This window comes from Pelobates fuscus, chromosome 4 (assembly GCF_036172605.1).
Source record: "Pelobates fuscus isolate aPelFus1 chromosome 4, aPelFus1.pri, whole genome shotgun sequence".
NCBI classification, from domain to species: Eukaryota; Metazoa; Chordata; class Amphibia; order Anura; family Pelobatidae; genus Pelobates; species Pelobates fuscus.
In genome coordinates, this window is record NC_086320.1 from 240,784,510 (window position 1) to 240,804,780 (window position 20,271).

General features: G+C 38.3%; 1 protein-coding gene across 2 annotated transcripts in view; it reads left to right on the top strand.

The window, feature by feature from the left end:
- Positions 1 to 18,094, top strand: part of SACM1L (SAC1 like phosphatidylinositide phosphatase) — a 207,886-nt gene extending 189,792 nt beyond the window's left edge. For both annotated transcript variants that reach the window (XM_063452016.1, XM_063452017.1), the window contains 5 exons: positions 6,445 to 6,517; positions 8,819 to 8,912; positions 11,175 to 11,267; positions 16,197 to 16,254; positions 16,397 to 18,094. In XM_063452016.1, the coding sequence (XP_063308086.1) occupies positions 6,445 to 6,517; positions 8,819 to 8,912; positions 11,175 to 11,267; positions 16,197 to 16,254; positions 16,397 to 16,533 (455 nt within the window). In that variant the 3' untranslated portion in view covers positions 16,534 to 18,094. The remainder of the gene's footprint in view (positions 1 to 6,444; positions 6,518 to 8,818; positions 8,913 to 11,174; positions 11,268 to 16,196; positions 16,255 to 16,396) is intronic.
- The last annotated feature ends 2,177 nt before the right edge of the window (positions 18,095 to 20,271 follow it).

The window sequence follows — 20,271 nt, forward strand, 5'->3', positions numbered from 1 at the left end:
ATGTTTAGAAACGTAACAAAGTCTGAGCTATAAATGGGATCAGATTTGAAGCCAGAGTTTTGTACTTGTGCGGAGGGTGATTAGTACAATATTCTGACTGCTGAAAGAAATTCCTATTTTATATGGTACCACCTCAAGGAACACCCAATTCAGCCAGTCAAATGCCTTTCCCGCGTCTAGTGAGAGAATTAAACATCCTGTTTTTGACTTGTTCTGTGTGTATGATCACGGTAAAGTAGCTTTTAGTCTTGTTGCATAGATTTTGGCAAATATTTTTGTGTCTCTTTTTAAAAGTGATATTGGTCTAAAATTTTGAGGGTATATGGGTTGCTTGCCAGGCTTTGGGAGTGTGACAACATGAGCCAGTAAGCTCTGTGATGGTAGTTCCTGCTTTGAGATGGCTTTATTAAATGCCCTTATCAAATAAGATGTTAAAACATGTTGTAATGTTTTGCAGTATAGATAAGAATACCTATCTATTAACATTTCTATTGATTTTGTTTAAACTATTTGATCTCTTAAGAAATGTTCACAATCAGGCTATAGATAAATTGGATGTCACCTTAAATTACTAAAAGCTACTCATTATACCCAAAGGCAATAAAAATGGAAAGCTTTTAGCTAGCAGGCTAAAAACCAAACAGGCCAATCAAAGAATAGCTTATTTACTATCACCCAAGGGGGCTAAGATAATAGCCCCAAGAAACATAAGCAAGACATAAGGACAATATTAAGCTAGACCTTCCAACTGACAAACAGATGATCGTATTCCTCAGCCATTCGCGGCAGATATTAATACTTATTTAGACTCCCTTCCCTTACTAAAATGTAGAGCACAGCAATGACGAGATCTATTCTTTCCTTTCATTACAGGTTTATGCGCCAATTATAATGTCCTGTGTGTCATTATGTTGAAAGTATTTCTGCATTTCTGAGGTAATTTCAGGTCTTTTAATCGGGATTTGTTAAGTCTCCAAGGGCTACGATATTTTGAATCGTATAGATCCTTGAGAAGTAGTATGTGTGGCTACTGTAGTGTGGCTGGTGCATGGTCAGACCATATAGCAGTGGACTACTTGGTTGTATGCTGAACCTGGCAAAAGAAACACATCAATGTTTGAGTAAGAGTTGTGTAGATATGGTTAACTCTCCAGGAATCGTAATGGTGTTGTGAATGGAGGTGTTTCATAACTGCTTTGAAGCTATACTGCTATGAAAATACTTTCCCAGATTTTCTCCACAAACTGATTTACCCTGTTATAGAGTGAGAAACGCTTGAATTTTCTCAAGTCTAGTGAGTTTTCTACCACCCCCTACCCCTATTCTGGTGTTGATTGTATTGCACTATATGTTCTTTTTCCCCTAGATATACATCTGCATATTGTATTCTACGATTTATATACAGGTTGTATTATTTTATCATACACCTCTGGTGATCTATACACGTTTGTTAGCTTTTGGATTTCTTTGTATTTTTAGTTATAACTGAGTTTCCCAAGGGAACACTTTTACCAAATGATTTCTCCGTGTTTTCAGAGCAAATAATGATTAGTTACTTTGTTTGTATAAAAAACAAAAACTGATCATTTGCTAGCTGAGTCCTGCTTCTTGGTGTCTTGGGAGGTGAAGCCATGACAGCTGCTGTTGGTCCTTGATAATGTGTTATGGGTACTTTGTGACCCTAGTCTCGTACTTTTCAGTATACAACATAAAGCTTGGTATATAACTTAGTACAAATGTGATTTATTTATTCCTAAAACAGAAGTATAAAATGTATTCACCTATATAGGAATATAGTAGTATACACCATATCAAGGGAACACCTCTCCTCTATAGGGAACAGTTATGTATATGATATGTGTCTTTAAAAATAAGAACCATGTTTTCTAGGCTTTTGGTTTATGACTTTAAGCAAGTTAACACCTTGTAAGGGGGTATACATTAAGGGTATCTGTGTGGTTACCATTTATGAGCATCGGTCCCAACATCAATAGGCGTTTTATCAGGAACCATCTATAGTATATACACACATCAGGTAGAGCCCCCGAACAATGTTATTCGGTTGGGACAGGTGTCAGTTTTTCTACATATTGGGATTGGTAGTCCTTCTAAACAAGCGTTTCTCTGAGGGGTACATCGTGTCCCTTGTTTTTTATTTAATTTATTTTTTTAATCAATGTGTTGGACTCTGGTACAAGACAAGCTTGTATGGGCAAACTATCGATCTTTGTAGGCACCATAAATAGAACAGAGATGTATTTTGGGGGGCTATGCAGCTCATTCAGTAAACCTTCTATGATAATTCTACTCATAGCTGTAACATAGAGAATACAAGGTATATGCACTGACCTGTGCTAATTAAATAAGGAGTAAACAGAAAACATAAACCATAAAGAGAAAAAAATAAACTCTAAGATAATGGTGTGCGTGTGGTACTTATGGTTTGAGTACATCTTGAGGCTATTCGCCACAAGGAGAGTTTGAGAAGTTGGTTCTTGTGCTGTGGCCTTATCCATTCCAGAGATATTATCTGTTTGTCAAACGTAAGTCGAGGCTTCTTCAGTACTTTAATGCCCCAGCTTTGAAGGGTTCTTGCTCCTTCCTCCAAAGTGGCTAGAATAATGGTTTTCCCATTCTTTTGCACCAGTAACTTGACGGTCGTTCCGTGATGATGTTTTTTATAAAAGTGACACCCAGCTTATTGAAGTGGTCTGGGTGCAGTGTCCCTATTGCATTTAGTGCTGCAATGTTAAACATTGCTAATCCAGAGAAACTGCAATGTTTGCATTACAGCACTAAGTCTGCCTCCATTTGCTCTGCATGAGGACATCGAGCGTCAGATTTTCCCCATAGGAAAGCATTGATTTAATGCTTTTCTATGGTGAGGTCTAATGCACGTCATTTGTCATGCATATGCATTAGCGCTCGCTCGTCGCAAGATTGAAGAGGTGGTAAGGGAAGGAAAGTAAATAAAGGGTTTTTAACCCTTTATTCACCCAGGCAGTGGGGCGCGAAGGAGGGGGGAGACAGAGGGAGTTATAGTACCAGGAATACAGCACTGCCTGAGGGCGAACTCTGCGCTCCCCTTGAGGTCCAAGATATGCCCCTTCCCCTCACTGAAAATCATATTCAACTTATGTGTAGTTACAACAACAACAAAAATACACAGGAAATTAATTTCTTTATTTATAAAATATTTTACCAGGATGGGGAAAACGTAATTGCCTATCTTTAGTATATGGCAGGATACTTCAGCCTACACTTACCTTTGGTCGGACTATGTTTAAAAACTGAAAGTCTTTCCTGCTTCTGTGTAGGGAGTGGCGGAGTTGAGTACGGAAGACCACCGTGACTGTCAGTTTTCTTATACTGTCCGACCAAAGGTTCATTTATATTGCTGAAATATACTCAGGATCATAGTCCATAACTATTTGTTATATATATAACTGTTGATCTTGAGGAAAGTCCCGTGTAGTGGACTGAAACGTCAATCATATTAAATATGCTTTAATAAAATTTGGATTTTTTTATCTGGACCGTGAGTGCTGCTACCTCTTTGGATTTTTTGGATATTTAAAGCCTTGGCTTAGCACCCGACACAAAAGGGACATTTAAAGCGTGAGTGCAAGAGCATTTTTTCTTTTTTTTCTTTTTTTATATATATATATATATATGTGTATATATATATATATATATATATATTAATTGGATATAGACTAGGGATCGACCGATATTGATTTTTTTAGAGCCGATACCGATAATCTGTGAACTTTTAGGCCGATGGGCGATAACTTACCGATATTCTGTACATTTACCATTTAAAAAAAATAAACCATTTCTACACAAATCTACTGTTAACTGAACATGTTTATTATTTATTTTTTTGCAAATCTTTTTTTTTTTTATTAAGGTAAATTCACAAAATATACATGCCAGTCAGAATTTATGTTTTCAAGAATATATCTGTGTGTAATGGAGGCAGTGAGAGTCTTTGATTAGTGAATGCAGTGTTTGTGTAGTGTGTGTAGTGGATGCAGTGTGTGTGTTTGTGTAGTGTGTGTGTAATGGATGTAGTGTGTATATAATGATTGCAGAGTTTGTGTAGTGTGTGTATAGTGAATGCAGTGTGTGTGTAGTGTGTGGAAAGTGAATGCAGTGTGTGCACTGGCGTACATTTAGAGGTCACAGCTGCGACCGGGCCCGTCACTCCAGGGGGCCCGGTCGCCCTGCAGACCCCTGCGACCGAGTACCAGCCGCCATGTTTTGCGGCCCCAGCCTGCGCTGCAAACCGCCGGGGCTGCCGTTCAAGGGGTCCATCGAGTGGCCCATGATGTTAGGGCCATCCGATGGAGATGGATTTTCAGGGGGCCCGGTCAGCGCTGGGCACTTTAACAGCGCGACCGGGTCCCCTGTGATGACATCACTGCTGGGAGGAAGTGCCTGTCACTCCTCCCAGCATACACAGAGCCCGCGCGGGAGGAAGGACAGGGAGTCAGAGTGGGAACTCTGACTCCCACCATTCTGAGCCACCACTCGACCCCAGGGAATGTCACCCTCCTGCACCTAAAAGGTAGGAAACAGGAGGGTGACTAAAATATTTTGTATGTGTGTGTTTGTATGTATGTATGTATGTCTTGTGTGTGTGTGTGTGTGTCTGTCTGTCTGTCTCTTTCTGTATGTATGTGTGTCTTGTGTGTGTATTTGTCTGTGTGTGTCTCTATGTATGTATGTGTCTGTATGTATGTATAAGTCTATGTATGTGTGTATGTGCCCGTGTGTGTGTGTGTGTGTGTGTGTCTGTATGTATGTGTGTCTTGTGTGTGTATCTATGTGTGTGTGTGTGTGTGTGTCTGTCGGGGAAGGAAGCGAAGAAGGGGAGGCTATGAATCAGTTTCGCACCGGGATTGTGTGTACGCCACTGAGTGTGTGTATAGTGAATGCAGTGTGTTTGTGTAGTGTGTGTGTATAGTGAATGCAGTGTGTTTGTTTAGTGTGTTTATAGTGAATGCAGAGTGTGTGTGTGTGTATATATATAATGAATGCAGTGTGTGTGTGCGTTTGTGTAGTGTGTATATAATGAATGCAGAGTGTGTGTGTATATAATGCAGAGTGAGTGTGAGTGTTTGTGTAGTGTGTATATATAATGCAGAGTGTGTTTGTGTAGTGTGTGTATATAATGCAGAGTATGTGTGTGTTTGTGTAGGTATGTAGTGTGTGTAAATTGAGGGGGTGGGAGGCATTTATTTTTGTAACTTTTTTATTTTATTTAATAAATTTTTTACAAAAAATTGTGTCCCCCCTTCCTGCTTCTTACCTGGCCAGGGAGGGGGGATATAGCATTCCCTGGTGGTCTGGTGGCATGGACTGTGCAGTGGGGGCCCAGGAAGCTCTTACTTACCTTCTCAGCAGCTCCCCTGTCTAACACTCAAGACCTGCGTGCCGCGCGGAGCGTTGCCATCGTAACCCGTGGCGACGCTCTGACGGCTGCGGGACTCGCAAGAGTTAGACAGGGGAGCTGAAGGGAGCTGATGAGAAGGTAAGTAAGTGGTTGCTGGGCCCCCCAGGACTGCCGGGCTTGTCATGGGCTTGGCGGTCTTGATTGGCATTATCAGTATCCTTATTGGCCGATACCGATATTGCCAAAAATACAGAATATCGGCCAATAATCGGCCGATCCCTAGTAGAGATGATTATTTTCTTTATTACATTTTATTTGTCTTCCATTTGGCTTTTAATGAAAGGTTTTGCAATATAGAAGTACAGAAAGCAAACGGGGAACATGAAAAGTAAAGATAAAAAAATAAATGTTTCAAGCAATATAAGTCACCCAGTAACATCTTTAGAATATTACAGGTTGTACTCCAATCCACACAGATCGCCCATCGACATCTTTGTGCTCAGCCTCCACCCTATGCAAAGGGTCACCTGCATAAATGTTTAATATAATAATCCTTTCATCAACTATTGAAAGGAAATGTATATATTTTTTAAATGAAGTGTATGAAAAAAATAAATACGGGTGTCCAATAAGCAAGTGTATGAAAAAAATAAATACGGGTGTCCAATAAGCATTGCTTATTGGACACCCGTATTTATTTTTTTCATACACTTCATTTAAAAAATATATACATTTCCTTTCAATAGTTGATGAAAGGATTATTATATTAAACATTTGTGCAGGTGACAGTTGTCCTTTAAATAAACCAGTTTGATTAATATTAATCTAAGATTTATGGTAACACAAATGTTAGCTAGTTGCTAGTTTAAATGAAATACTTGTATTGCTTATACCTCCTTCAACTAATGGTAACACAAATGTTAGCTAGTTGCTAGCTTAAATGAAATACTTGTATTGCTTATACTTCCTCCAACTAATCTATAAATAGATTTAAAGCATATTAGTTGTGATTTGATTGTATTCATATAATTTTGTGTATATTACAGCTTGGGCTGACAATGCAAATGCTTGTGCCAAACAGTATGCTGGAACCGGTGCTTTAAAGACTGACTTTACAAGGCAAGTTAAATAGAGGTTTAAGTACTGTATTTCCTGTTTCTACGAGTTTGGCATGTTTTAAAGATTTGTCATTTGAAAACCTATGTATTTTGGCAACGTTCTATAGAAATTTTACATGTCCTTGTTTGGGTGGGGTGGGACAAAAGCAATGCTAGAAAACCATTTTCTGACTATTACACAACTAAGTTCCTAATGTTCCGCTTAGTGCATGCTATCTGCCCTTGTAGCTTTATTTCCATTTATTTCATAATTCAGAGAGTCATTATCATGTAAAATATATAAGAATAAGAACTAAGATCGAGCCAATACATTAACTGGTACACTAGAAAGCAGAGGTAACCCCCAATAGAAAACGAATATGAATAGGCAAAAAGTAGTATACCAGTCCCTACTGGTATATGTCATATACTTTGATAAGAGTACCAGCTAACTTCAGGATAGACCCTTAAAATAGCTTCCAGACTAGGAACAATAGAAGAGAAAATACTAAAAGAAAATTGGAGAATGAATGATGAGAGCCAGAATGATAAGATGCAGATCCCCAATTAGACCCTGGTAATATACCCCAATCACGACCTGTAGTTTTAATATAGACAATTAGTAGATGTTAGAATAGTACTATCTTCACGGAATTATGAGTACTCCGATTTTCCTAGCTTATGTGATTAAACTAAGAACCCTACTGTGCCTAAGCCGGCGTCTATCACTATTACCACTCTTGATATCAGGTTCGTTAAAGTGATTCACCAGTAATTTCTTAAATTGGTCCCACGCTTGGTGGCTTTCTGATTGCAAAAAAGAAAGGATAATGCTGTGTTAAATACTATGAAGCATTTCTTTGCTACGTTATCTCTTTCTATTGACACACTAGATGTTGGGTAGGCTAGGATAATACTCCCGTGCCTTGAAGGGCACCTAAATAAAGTCCCACATTCCAAGATAGTAAAAAGATAATAATCAGGATTCAGAAGCTACTGTAAGCTTAACAACTTCCCTCCAGTGCCTTCAAGGGCACCTATTGCTAGTCCTGCTGGTTACTATTATTCCATAATCCCTAAGAAAATTTAGCAAAAACGCTAAGTGATTAAGTGAATAATTAAAAGCATCCGTGTGCTAACATGAGATCATCAGACTAGTACTAAAAGGGCCCCTTGACGTGCGTTCTATGGGGCTTTCGGCAACGCTGGAGGACCTAGCATGAGGACGTCCAGCGTCGCTTAACACACTTCATCTTCTAAGACCATGGAAGTCCCTCTAGTGGCTGTCTGATAGTTTATAAAAGCTGCAATAATTACACTTGCAGGGTTAAGGGTAGTGGGAGTTGGCACCCAGACGACTCCAATGGGCAGAAGTGGTTTGGGTGCCTGTAGTGTCCCTTTAACAAAGAGCATGAACATCTATTTCAAACATGAATAATAAACTAGATATGATTACTATTCTGTACTACATTTCAGAGATCAATTATATATCTTCCACTGTTTTCCCCTTGGGATTATTTCACAATGAAAATAAATTCTAACTTCTTCTGTCTGATAATATAATTGCTATAAAAGTAAACAGTAGCAACTATTCTTTGTATCTTAATATATATGTTACAACATTATCAGCAACATTATTCTCAACGGAAAAATCTCAATCTCTCTTTTGCACTATTAACAAAGAACATCAATATAGAAATACGATCAATCTCCAATATAAATGAAAGAAAAAACAATAATTGGACTTTGTTGACCATGAGTCTATAGAAGCATGTTTACAAACGTAATAATAAACTGTTCCATATGCCTTGATAGATGTATCCATACTAGTCTCAATTATGACCCAGGTTGATTCAAAGTAAATATATAAAACCAACCTAAAAATTTCAAACATGTTTTGAAATTGCCTGGAAGGGGTTAATTTATCACACAAAAGTGATTTCTGTGTGGCAATCTGTGTCAGTGTGTCACAATGTATGTCTATATGTGAATATGCTCCTGCAGGCAAACTCTAATATTACACACAAACATACCCCCCTGCATTCAAACACCAGTAGTACACACAAATACGCCATTGCATATAAACCTAAGCATTATACACAAATACACAAACATCATACAAAAGTACACCTTTACTCAGAAACACACACTGCTCACAAATAGAACCCTGCAAGGATGGGAAAATGGTAGATCCATAGATGGCAAAACATTTTTGCACCAGAGCCTTCACTACAGTAGCTCCGCCAATTGTTAGAACTAATGATAAGTGGGGGTTAGAAAAAAAATTTGTTTAACTCTTTATTTTTTTATTTTTTAAATCCAGGACTGGAAAGCGAACACAGTGGGGACTTGTAATGGACGGATGGAACTCTCTTATACGTTATTACAAGAATAATTTTTCTGATGGATTTAGACAAGTAAGTTTTTCGGTGGAGGGGTATCCATTAGATTGATATTGCTTGAAGGAAGGATAAAATTAATGTAGCCTTATTCCGGGGCGTGGCCTGACAGCCAACATGGCAGGACATGCTCTATGAGAGCTCCAGCAACAACAGGCAGAAACATGACAATTCCGGCTAAATTAACAAATCCAGCACCACACGGGACCCAAAAAACGGTGCAGGACCTTACGAGAAACAGAATGACACCCAACTTGCACCGCTACACACTGCGAGCACAAGAACCGACCATACAGCCTAAACTGGAGCGGAGCCCGAGGCCTGGGGGAGGCGGACGATCCCCCGGCATAGGACCTGCTCCCAAGCGAAACCTGACGACTGCCCTGCTACCCCCCCCTCTGGACCCCCTCTCGCTGGGGACGATTACCCCCCCTACACAGCTTTAACAAGCGATGAGACAAGCAGCTAAACAGGTCTACAGGGGTCCAGCCAAAATGGCGGCTCAAGCACGATCAGCGCCAAAATGCCCCCTCACCAAGCCACCTGAACGCATTTGGGAATTTCTTGACCGGCTCAGCAATCACCTATGGACTAAACTCCATATCAGAGGCCGGTCCCTCCACTTAGCGATATGTGCACTGGCGGCATGGATACGACCAGCGACCCGGCGCCAATTAGGCAGATACCTACCTCCAGCCACCAGAGCGGTCTCGGGTCAGAAACAGAATTGGGGACCGAAGCGGCGAGAGCGGACGACATATCCCTCCGACGCTAGCAGCCAGTCCCACGGCTATCAGACCGAGACAATCGAACCCGCCCGACACATTCCCCACTCAGAGGAACCTGAACCTTCCAGCCACCAAAGCACAACCCCACAAATGAAGACCCACACAGCTATTTGGAAAACGGCACAGCTTCACACCAGCAAGCCTGCCCGGTTCCAATGCCTCCCGCGACACCCCGTCGAGAACGACTGGCCACAACATATTGCCAAGCGGATTCTTGCTGCCGGGCGGCGAGCCTCGAGGACTGGCGTGGGTTGAGGGCCTAAGGCGGACTGGCTGCATGTGTCCCATACCTACCTTACACTTCACCGGGACGCCTGTCGCTCCTACCTACAAGGTTGTCACGATTACTACTGGACTGCCGAGGACTCTGTTTCTTTTTGTTTTGCAAATTATTTAAATCGTTAACTGAGGTGCTCCTCACCCGACTACTCATGTACCAGCCTTACTCACCTCAGCCGTAGCAGAGTGAAGCAGGTACCAGTGGACTGTTGAACTCCTCCTGTTGTACTTTTCCTGGTTTGCTTAATTCACATGCATTTTATTATTTTAATGCCAAATATGGCAATGTAGCCAGTAAGCTTGTTTATATACACCCAATGCAAGCCCATTATGGCAATGTAGCCAGTATGGCAATGTAGCCAGTAAGCTTGTTTATATACACCCAATGCAAGCCCAGTATTGTCTTGTTTATATACACCCAATGCAAGCCCATTAATATAACGGGGTTCTCAACAGCATGTTTCCCTTTGAGGTATCACATAGTCACTATGTTAAGCCAACGTCGTTCATCTATGTATTGAACCCTGTCTCACTATTATTCATATTGCAGGCTACTTTAATGCACTCCTACGGTGGAAACCACAGCAGACACATCAGTATAATTTCCCCAAGCACTAGTTAAACCTATCCTGTATTCATCTGCTTACCATTGTAATTATGTGGCATCTCTCTTTAGTATCAGCCTGCTCCACACTCAACTTATTCTATGCCTTGACTCTCAAAAAACAAAAATGTGCACTGTTTTTGATGCCATGCCAATGTTCTCAGACGTTTACGTATTTGTCTGCACCAGCTGTTGTGGCAGTGCAAACGTTTGTTCCCACTATGCACAAATAAAATAAAGAATTAAAAAAAAAAATAATAATAATAATTTAAAAGAAGATAAATGCAAGTGCTTGCAATTCAAGCAATAGACATAAAAAATCAGCGCCAATTAAAAGAATTCGGAAAACTCATAGCCCCTTTCATTCACCATACAGGCTTATAATTTTGTATTTTTATACTTTAAATTATTAAAATGTACTGCTATTACATTATGTTTATAACGGAGCCACATTTATTACAGACGTCTCATAATTTACAAATTGATTTTCCTGTACTTTCTATGCATTGCTTAGACAATGCCCTGTTTTGCCATGGACTTGGATTGTTTTGACCAAAAAGTATGTTATCTCTAAAACTGATTATTAATTTCATTTTTTGTTGTTGTAAGGATTCAATTGATTTATTCCTTGGAAACTATTCAGTTGAAGAAGGCTACTCTACAAGTCCTTTAAATGTGCAAGCAGATTGGAAATTTCTTGCGGTATGTAATATCAGATTCACATTTCATTTTCTGTATTTTGTTTTCTGTGGTATAATCATTTATGTAGTTTTGTACTAAGTTGTGTTTATATGTTTTTAATACTAAGAGAGTAGTCAATGTATAGAAATATATGTTAAGAGCAATGTTTACGGTAGTAGCAAAAATTCTGTATTGTCTGGTATAAGAAAAAAAGCCTTGTATGTCTTAACCAACTTAAATTTATTTTGTTTATCCATGTTTGTTTCTTTTTGGTTGGGGGTGGTGGTTTTTTATTTGTTTTGTTTTTCCATTTTTTGTTTAAGTGCTTTTTAGTTTTCATTCAGAATCGGCAGAAGCAGATGAACATAATAACATAATATGAGCAGTGAAGGCTGGTTCACAGACACAGGTGGGGCAGAGCCCCACCCAGTGGCATCACCAGGGGAGTGTGGACTGCACCAGATGTCACCCTCTCTGCCCTTCTGACTGTTCTTTAGCCCCGAGTCCTTCAGCCAAATCTCTAGTTTTCTGCTGCTTCCTCTGCCCAGCCATCTTTATGAATTTCGGCTGGAAGAGGCTAAGACTTAAAGTGCATAACAGGCAGGGAGTGCATCAAAGGGGAGGAAGGGGGCTTAGAGAGAGCTTTTGGTTTCACCCTCTGTGGGGCGCAGACCTGGTGTAATGACTCTCGCATCTCTGGACTATTCAGAGCATTGCTGCAACGCAGTGATACGATTTGTCGAGGGGCTCACAAGAGTTTTGCCAGGCTTGCATCAGCATTAGATGTACACCAAAAGCGCTCCTCACTGGACCATCAGGGATAGGCATGCCCCACTCCAGGGCCCAAGGTAACAATACTATATTGTAAAAAAATGTATAGTAGTAAGAGAAAAAATGCTTCCACAAAGCCCTATCGGACCTCTACCCACACATAAAAAGCCCCATTCCAACACTACATTGCCTACACATGCATTCTGCATCCCCTACACACATTCACTAGTAATTGGTAGTGGTTCGTAGTGAGTTTATTTTATACATTAAGTCTAGAAGGGATAAGTAGTTATCCCTTATATCAAGCATGTCAAAGTATGGCATGGGCCACATAAACAAGGTTTAAGATTTATGTGGGCCGCAAAAAAAAAAAACTTACATTTTCATAGAAACTTAGGTTTTATTTTAAAAAGTACAGTATAAAAAAAACCACAGCATCCCCTTCTACTAAACCACAGCACCCCATCTACTAAATCCCAGCCCCCCCTCTACTAAACCACAGCACTCCCCTCTACCACCCTGTGCCAAATATGATCCTCCTGCTGACACACACACACATATTCACTGACAGACAGACACACACATATTCACTGACAGGCAGACAAACACATATTCACTGACAGGCAGACAAACACATATTCACTGACAGGCAGACAAACACATATTCACTGACAGGCAGACAAACACATATTCACTGTCAGGCAGACACACATATTCACTCACAGACAGACAAACACATATTCACTGTCAGGCAGACAAACACATATTCACTCACAGACAGACACACATACTCACTGACAGACAGACACACATACTCACTGACTGACAGACACACACACACTCACTGACTGACAGACACACACACACTCACTGACTGACAGACACACACACATACTCACTGACTGACAGACACACACACATACTCACTGACTGACAGACACACACACATACTCACTGACTGACACACACACACACACACACACATACTCACTGACTGACACACACACACATACTCACTGACTGACAGACACACGCATACTCACTGACAGACACACGCATACTCACTGACAGACAGACACACGCATACTCACTGACAGACAGACACACGCATACTCACTGACAGACAGACACACGCATACTCACTGACAGACAGACACACACATACTCACTGACAGACAGACACACACATACTCACTGACAGACAGACACACACATACTCACTGACAGACAGACACACATACTCACTGACAGACAGAGACACATACTCACTGACAGACACACACACACATACTCACTGACAGACACACACACTGACAGACACACACACACACACATACTCGCTGACACAGACACACACACATACAGACACACTCAGACACGCACACATACTTGCTGACACACACACACATACTTACTGACACACACACACACATACTCTCTGACACACACACACACACACTCGCTGACAGACACACAGATACTGGCTGACAGACACACAGACACATACTCGCTAACAGATGCACACACATACACACATACTCGCTGACAGACGCACACACACATACAGACAGACACATACAGACAGAGACACACTCACACGCACACATACAGACACGCACACATACAGACACGCACATACTTGCTGACACACACATACATATTTGCTGACACATACACACATACTCGCTGACACACACACCGACACACACACTCGCTGACAGACAGACACACACATACTCGCTGACAGACAGACACACACATACATGCTGACACACACACACACATACTCGCTGACAGACAGAAACACTGACAGACAGAAACACTTACAGACAGAAACACTGACAGACACACGCACTCAGACAGATGCACACATACTCACAGACAGACACACTCTCACACTCACACACATACTTTACTTTATTGCTCCCTACCTTTTGGAGCTGATGGGGGGCATCTCCCTGGGGTCCTTCTACCTGCTCCCTCGCGCGGTTTAGTGATGCCGGGTGTCGGAATATAACGTCATATTCCGGTGCACGGCTTCACTGCAGATGGCACGCGCGAGGGAGCAGTGAGGAGCAGGAACACTGAGCTCCCTCACTGGCCCTCCTCCCCGGCCGGGTAAGTGTTAGCAGAGTAGGCACCTGCAATGTGGGGAAAGCAGGTGCCTACTCTGCTACAACACCAGCATGTACTCGCGGCCCGCCGGGCCACAAAGATGGCCCTTGTGGGCCGTGAGTTTGACATGCTTGCCTTATATGATATGTTTTGTTTTTTGTATGCATGGCCGTCTTTGTGAGCCCTTTCAGCTCAGAGAGTTAATTTGGAATCCTACATGAAGATTGGATTAAGAAAAGCACTTTCAATGTTCAAGGTCTTAATTCTATGTTATTATCTTTGTTTCTATGAAGATAATTTAAATGGGGAAGTAAGCTTAGGTAATGTAAACTACATTTAAATGTGTAATCAGGGGCGGTTAATTAAAGTTGAGGCACAGATAAGGACAAAAAACTACCAATCCCTAGCAGACCTATACATGAAATTGGATTAATTTAAAGTTAAAAATCAAGAATGAATTAATGAAATAGACCAAATGAGGAATTATATTAGAGATAGTGTGAATATTAAAGCAAACAAGAACTGCTTGAATTTATTTCTAACCAAATTATAAGACAGAATATTTGAAATTTCAAGAAATAATAAATCATGCAAATCCCTCGATCAAATCGCTTCTGCATTAAGAGAATATTATTTTTCTATATACAACCTTTCTCAAGGGAGAAAAATGATACTCAAATGATGGAGCATTTAAAAAGATCTGGAATACAAGCACTAATTTCAAGTGGTATTTGTAAAGATTCCTTCTGAATCAAATCAGAAGGATTCTTTACTTGAAATTTTTTAAGTAAAACAAGCTATCCAGAAATTAAAAAGAACAAGTCACCAGGTCCAGATGGCTTTTCAAATTAATTTTATTAAAAAAAAAAATTCTCAATACATTCCACCTCACTTATCTAATGTATATAATGACATCTTAGAAAATGTTTCGAGCTGCAAATATTCCTATACATAAACAAGGGAAAGATATAAAATAGTTTCTAATTATAAACATATCTCCCTTATCAACAGTGACATAAAGATCTTCTCAATTATTTTAGCAACAAGGATAAAAGGTATTATCCCCCATCTGATCCATAAAGATCAGGTAGGGTTTGTTAGGAGGCCGTAAACCTTATGTAAATACTATGAAGATCATTAACATAATAGATTTTTCTTTAGAAAATTAAATTCCTTTGATGCGGAAAATGCATTTGATCTGGTGGATTGGACTTTTTTTAGAAGCAACTCTTTAAATATTTAACTTTGACAATATAATTAATAATATCCCTATATTCTCATCCCTCTACACAGATAATAGGGCAGGGTTTTAGTCCACACTTGTTCAGTGTGAGGAATGGAACTAGACAGGGATTCCCTTTTGGCCCCCTGCTCTATATTAAGACACTTGAGCCACTGACAGCTAGAATTAGCAATAATATCGAAATCACAGGCATCTCTCTTAGCAATTCAGAAAGTAAGGCCAGCTATATGCAGTCGACATCGTACTAACACGTACTTATCCAGAATCCTTTTTAGATGACATCCTACTAACCAAAAAAAATCTAATATATTGGGAGCATTCTAAACAGAAATCTGCATTCCTCTAGTAAAACAGATTTTTTATTTTTTTTTTTACAAAATTTCTTACAAGCAATAGAACCTGAAAACATAACACAGCTCAGTCCACATGAAACAAAGACTTGGGAATTGCAACAGATTTAGATAAATGGGTACAAATTGGGAAGGTTTCTCGTTGTTTGAATAATCAAGAATTACAATTTAAAATTATGTACCGCAGACTCCTTACCCCTACCAGACTACAGAAAATGGACCGCAAACATGCTTATGTTACAATATGTTAAGCTTATATTTTAGTATTTTTCAGGTGACTGATCTCAATTGGCTATTACATCAGTAATGGCATTTTTCTTTTTTTCTTTTTCTTTTTTGCAATTTGCTCACTGCAGGCTGAATTTGTTTTTGTTTTAAGCATTTTCATAAAAATTTGTTCCATTCCATAAACATTTCCACAGGAAGTAAATGGTTAAGTCACCATAACAAAGACTTTATTTTTTATTACAGTTACCAATCATTATGGTGGTTGCCTTTTCGATGTGCATTATTTGCCTGCTTATGGCTGGTAAGTAGTGTGTGCTGTACTTCTTTGTTTTTATGTTGTTGTTTTTTTGTTTTTTTTCAGGGAGGGGGATACATTTGTATTTATGTAGCAAGACAGGGCAATGTAAAATTACAAATAAGAAAAATATATTTTTGTTTTTCAGGTGACACCTGGACTGAGACATTGGCCTATGTACTTTTTTGGGGTTTTGCAAGTATTGGAACAGGTGCTATCATCCTGTTCAATGGAAAAGACTTTGTTGATACACCAAAGCTGGTGCAGAAAGAAAAGATGGACTGAATGTGTATGTGTGGAAAGCAGCATGGAAGTGATAGTTCATCAAGCCATTCTTGGAGTCTTTACTGATCTGCTTTCCACACTATGTTCTCTCTTCCCTAATTTTGTAACAGCCTGTTAAAAATCTAGATCTTTTTTTCTTTCTGGCTATGGACCAATAACTTTTCTATGTTATACTGAAAGATTTGACACTGGCATGATTTTGCTGCAGTTCCTTTTTGTTAATAGTAATTAAGGGTTTGCAGTGTGTTAAGTCTCTTAATACAGTAAATCAGATAAAATCACAGCACAATGGTGCACTTAAATCAAGCAGATATGTGTGTGGAAATCACCTGCTAAGAGTTAAATGGAAAATGTCCATGTTCCTAATTCCATTTAATGGGGCCTAATTACTTAGAATGAAACCCCAAAATAATCTCATCTAGCCTTGTATGGATATATACATATCTGTATATATTATATAATATATATGTATATGTATATATTTTTATTTGCACAAAATCAGAAAAGTTGATTAATAATTGTATTGTTAAATGTCGCACATGCCCAATCAAAACAGAAACTCACATCAACATTCTTACTGAATACCATGCAGAATGGAAAAAGAAAATAAACGCGTAATAAATTATGTTTTGTAATAGGAGTTATTTACCTTTCGTTATCCAAAATTAAATCAAAGTTCAGTTTGTTTTCCTTCTTACACTTTAGGTGTTTTGTTGGGGTTTTTTTTGTGACAAGCAAACAAAATTGAGATTACTTCATGCACCTATTTATTCTCGTTATTTTTCTTCATCTGGATACAAACTGAAACACTGTAGTATGTTAATCATAGTGTATCTTTGATAACCTCACAACACATCTAAGAAAGGTAACACAATTCCAGCTGTATTTATTTTATCTGTTTCCACATTCACTACAAAGAAACCACGTTTTGTCTCAAAAAGTATAACATATCTGTAGTGAATAGATGCATTGCGACTAACTTGGTAAAATGATTCAGCTTGTATAAAGCTGGAGAAAAGTAATGAAAATGAGAAAAATATATATGAATTAACAATAAATTGGCATGGGCACTATGAATCCAAGTTTTGTTTGTTTTATCTGTCACAAAAACATTCTAACATAAGATGAAAAACATAAATTGTACTTTAAAATGGAGGGAAAAGAAACATAATTGCTCCCATTTAACATTCTATACATTTTTCATATTGAGTTTATTGGATTGAGTTTCTGCATTGGGTAGACATATGTAACTTTTAACAAAAATGCAGTTATTAATAAAGCTTTGTAGTTTTTGGAACTATTAAAAAAAACTAGCCCATACAAGACTAGTTGAGATTTTTTTTTGTGGTTAGAGATACATTTGTGCATTATTTAAAACTGGATCATTGACCAAATCATAGTAATATTTGTCTTGAAGGCCGATTCAATATAATTTATCCTCATATGGTCTAAAAATGACTTGCATGAATAAAAAAAAAAAATTGAGCTACCTTGTCTACACTGTATGCCACATTTTTTTTTAATTTGGGTTTATTTACACAAATATAATTATTTTAACTTGTCTTGGGTTTTTGATTGATTATATTTGTGTCTCCAGTTCACACATATTACATAGTTACAAAAGACTTGCATCCATCATGTTTAGCCACATCTGTTTTTGCTGTTGATCTAAAAGAAGGCAGAAAACCCAAATTGAAGTGCTTTCCAATTTTGTTACAAACTAGGAAAACATTTCTTTTTGACTCCAGAATGACAGTCAGAGCTCTCCTTGGATCAAGAAGCCGTTACCACACATATTACACATTATATCCCTGAATAGTATGTTTTTGCAAGTATTCATCCAGTTGCTGTTTAAAAATATGTACAGACTCTGGTAAAACTAACTCTTCAGGCACAGACTTCAACATCCTTATTGTTCTTAATGTAAAAAATATTTCCTTTGCTTTAGACTAAATCTTCTTTCTTCAAGTTTAAATTGGTGTCCTTGTGTCCTATGTATACATCCTGTTTATGAATACATTTCCAGACAGTGGTTTGCATTGGCTTTGAGTATATTTGCATAATAACATCATATCCCCTCTGAGGCACCATTTTTTTATTAAACAGATTTACACTTGTTAACCTTTCTTCATAACTAAAATATTCCATTCCCTTTATTAATATTGTAACTCCTTGTAAGTCCTTCTCGTGTGTTGTTATCCCTAATTCACTTCCATTAAGGGTATAAGTTTGCTTGTGCATTCTTTACGCCAAAGTGCATAACTTAGCATTTTACATATAATCTGCCTCTGCAGCAAAGTAATATCCTTTGCTATACCCATAAACCATTTTCTACCATTTTACATATTTAACTGTCATAGCATTTGGCTAGAAAATGCTGATTTTGAAGAACCATGCCTCTGCCTCCAACCTCTTGCAATTAAGATATTAGCTGCTGCACAAGTGTGTGCTATTATATAGGCCTGTTCTTTTGGGCATTCAGACAAATTCATGTTTGATAAAGCTATTTCTGGAGTTATTTTGATACCTGTTTTTTTTTATTAATAAACTCAAAATCCCATCACCATAAAGTTCTGATCTTTCTACACTTCCCAAAAAATATGCATATACAAGCCTGTTTCCTCTTCACATCTCAAACATCTAAATGTCCTATTTGTGAACATTCTAACTAGCCTCGTTGGAACAAAATACCATCTATTAATGCACTTAAAGTGCAATTCTATCAATGAAAGATCATGAATATGTTTATTAAAATTAGAGAATGCTAAGTTCCATGACTGATCATCAATATTTAGGTTCCATGTGGTGACATTTTTATTTATTTCTTTTTTATTATTTAATAATTTGATCAATTCACACATCTGGCCAACCTTTTTTTTATTCTTTCTGCATAAAAATATTTTCTAGCATGGTCACTACTTCCTTATTTCCAATTAGCGCATGCTCTTTCAGAAAATGTTTTACTCTAATATAATGAAATATTTCCCTTGGAGGCAAACAACTATTTTGCAAGTCTTCAAATCTTTTTATGGTGTTACTTTCTACGATTTGATCCACCCTTTCTATGCCTGCTCTCCTCAAATTTTCTAGCGTTAAAGTCTCCAGATTGTTTTCTATTACTTGGATAGTAAGAAATTGTATTTGTTAATTTAGCTTTCTTATTTAAGCTGTGCCACAGTGGTAATATATGATTATGGATCATGCAGCTATTTTTATGTATCTGTGGATTTTTATTTTCCACATGACTATATATAAATCCTTGCACTGCATTCTTTGCCTCCAAATGCTACCAATCTTTATTTTTATATGTTAAATTATGCAACTTATTTACATGGTAAAGAGACTTTAATTCCAAGAATACCTAACTGTGAACACACATCTTTAATGAATACCCTTTTTGTATTACTAACTATTGACAAATCTCCTAAGAAAAGATAGTTTAGAAAAATGATAAATGTGTAAAATCTTTCACATGATAGTATGATAAACTCTTCTTGAATCATTAATATATCTACAGTTTTCTTTTTCGTTTTTAGCACCGTTTGTCTTTTAGAACTAGAGTGAAGTCCCTGTACGTTAACTGTCAAAAGTTCAACCATTTTATTAAGTCCCAAAAAATATACAACATAACCCCTTTTTTCGTCCCTTGCTGGCAGCCACAAACACATACATAAAAAAACATATAGACAGAATTCAAGCATGTGGATGACTTCTTGAGCCTCAAGACAGGCATTCCAC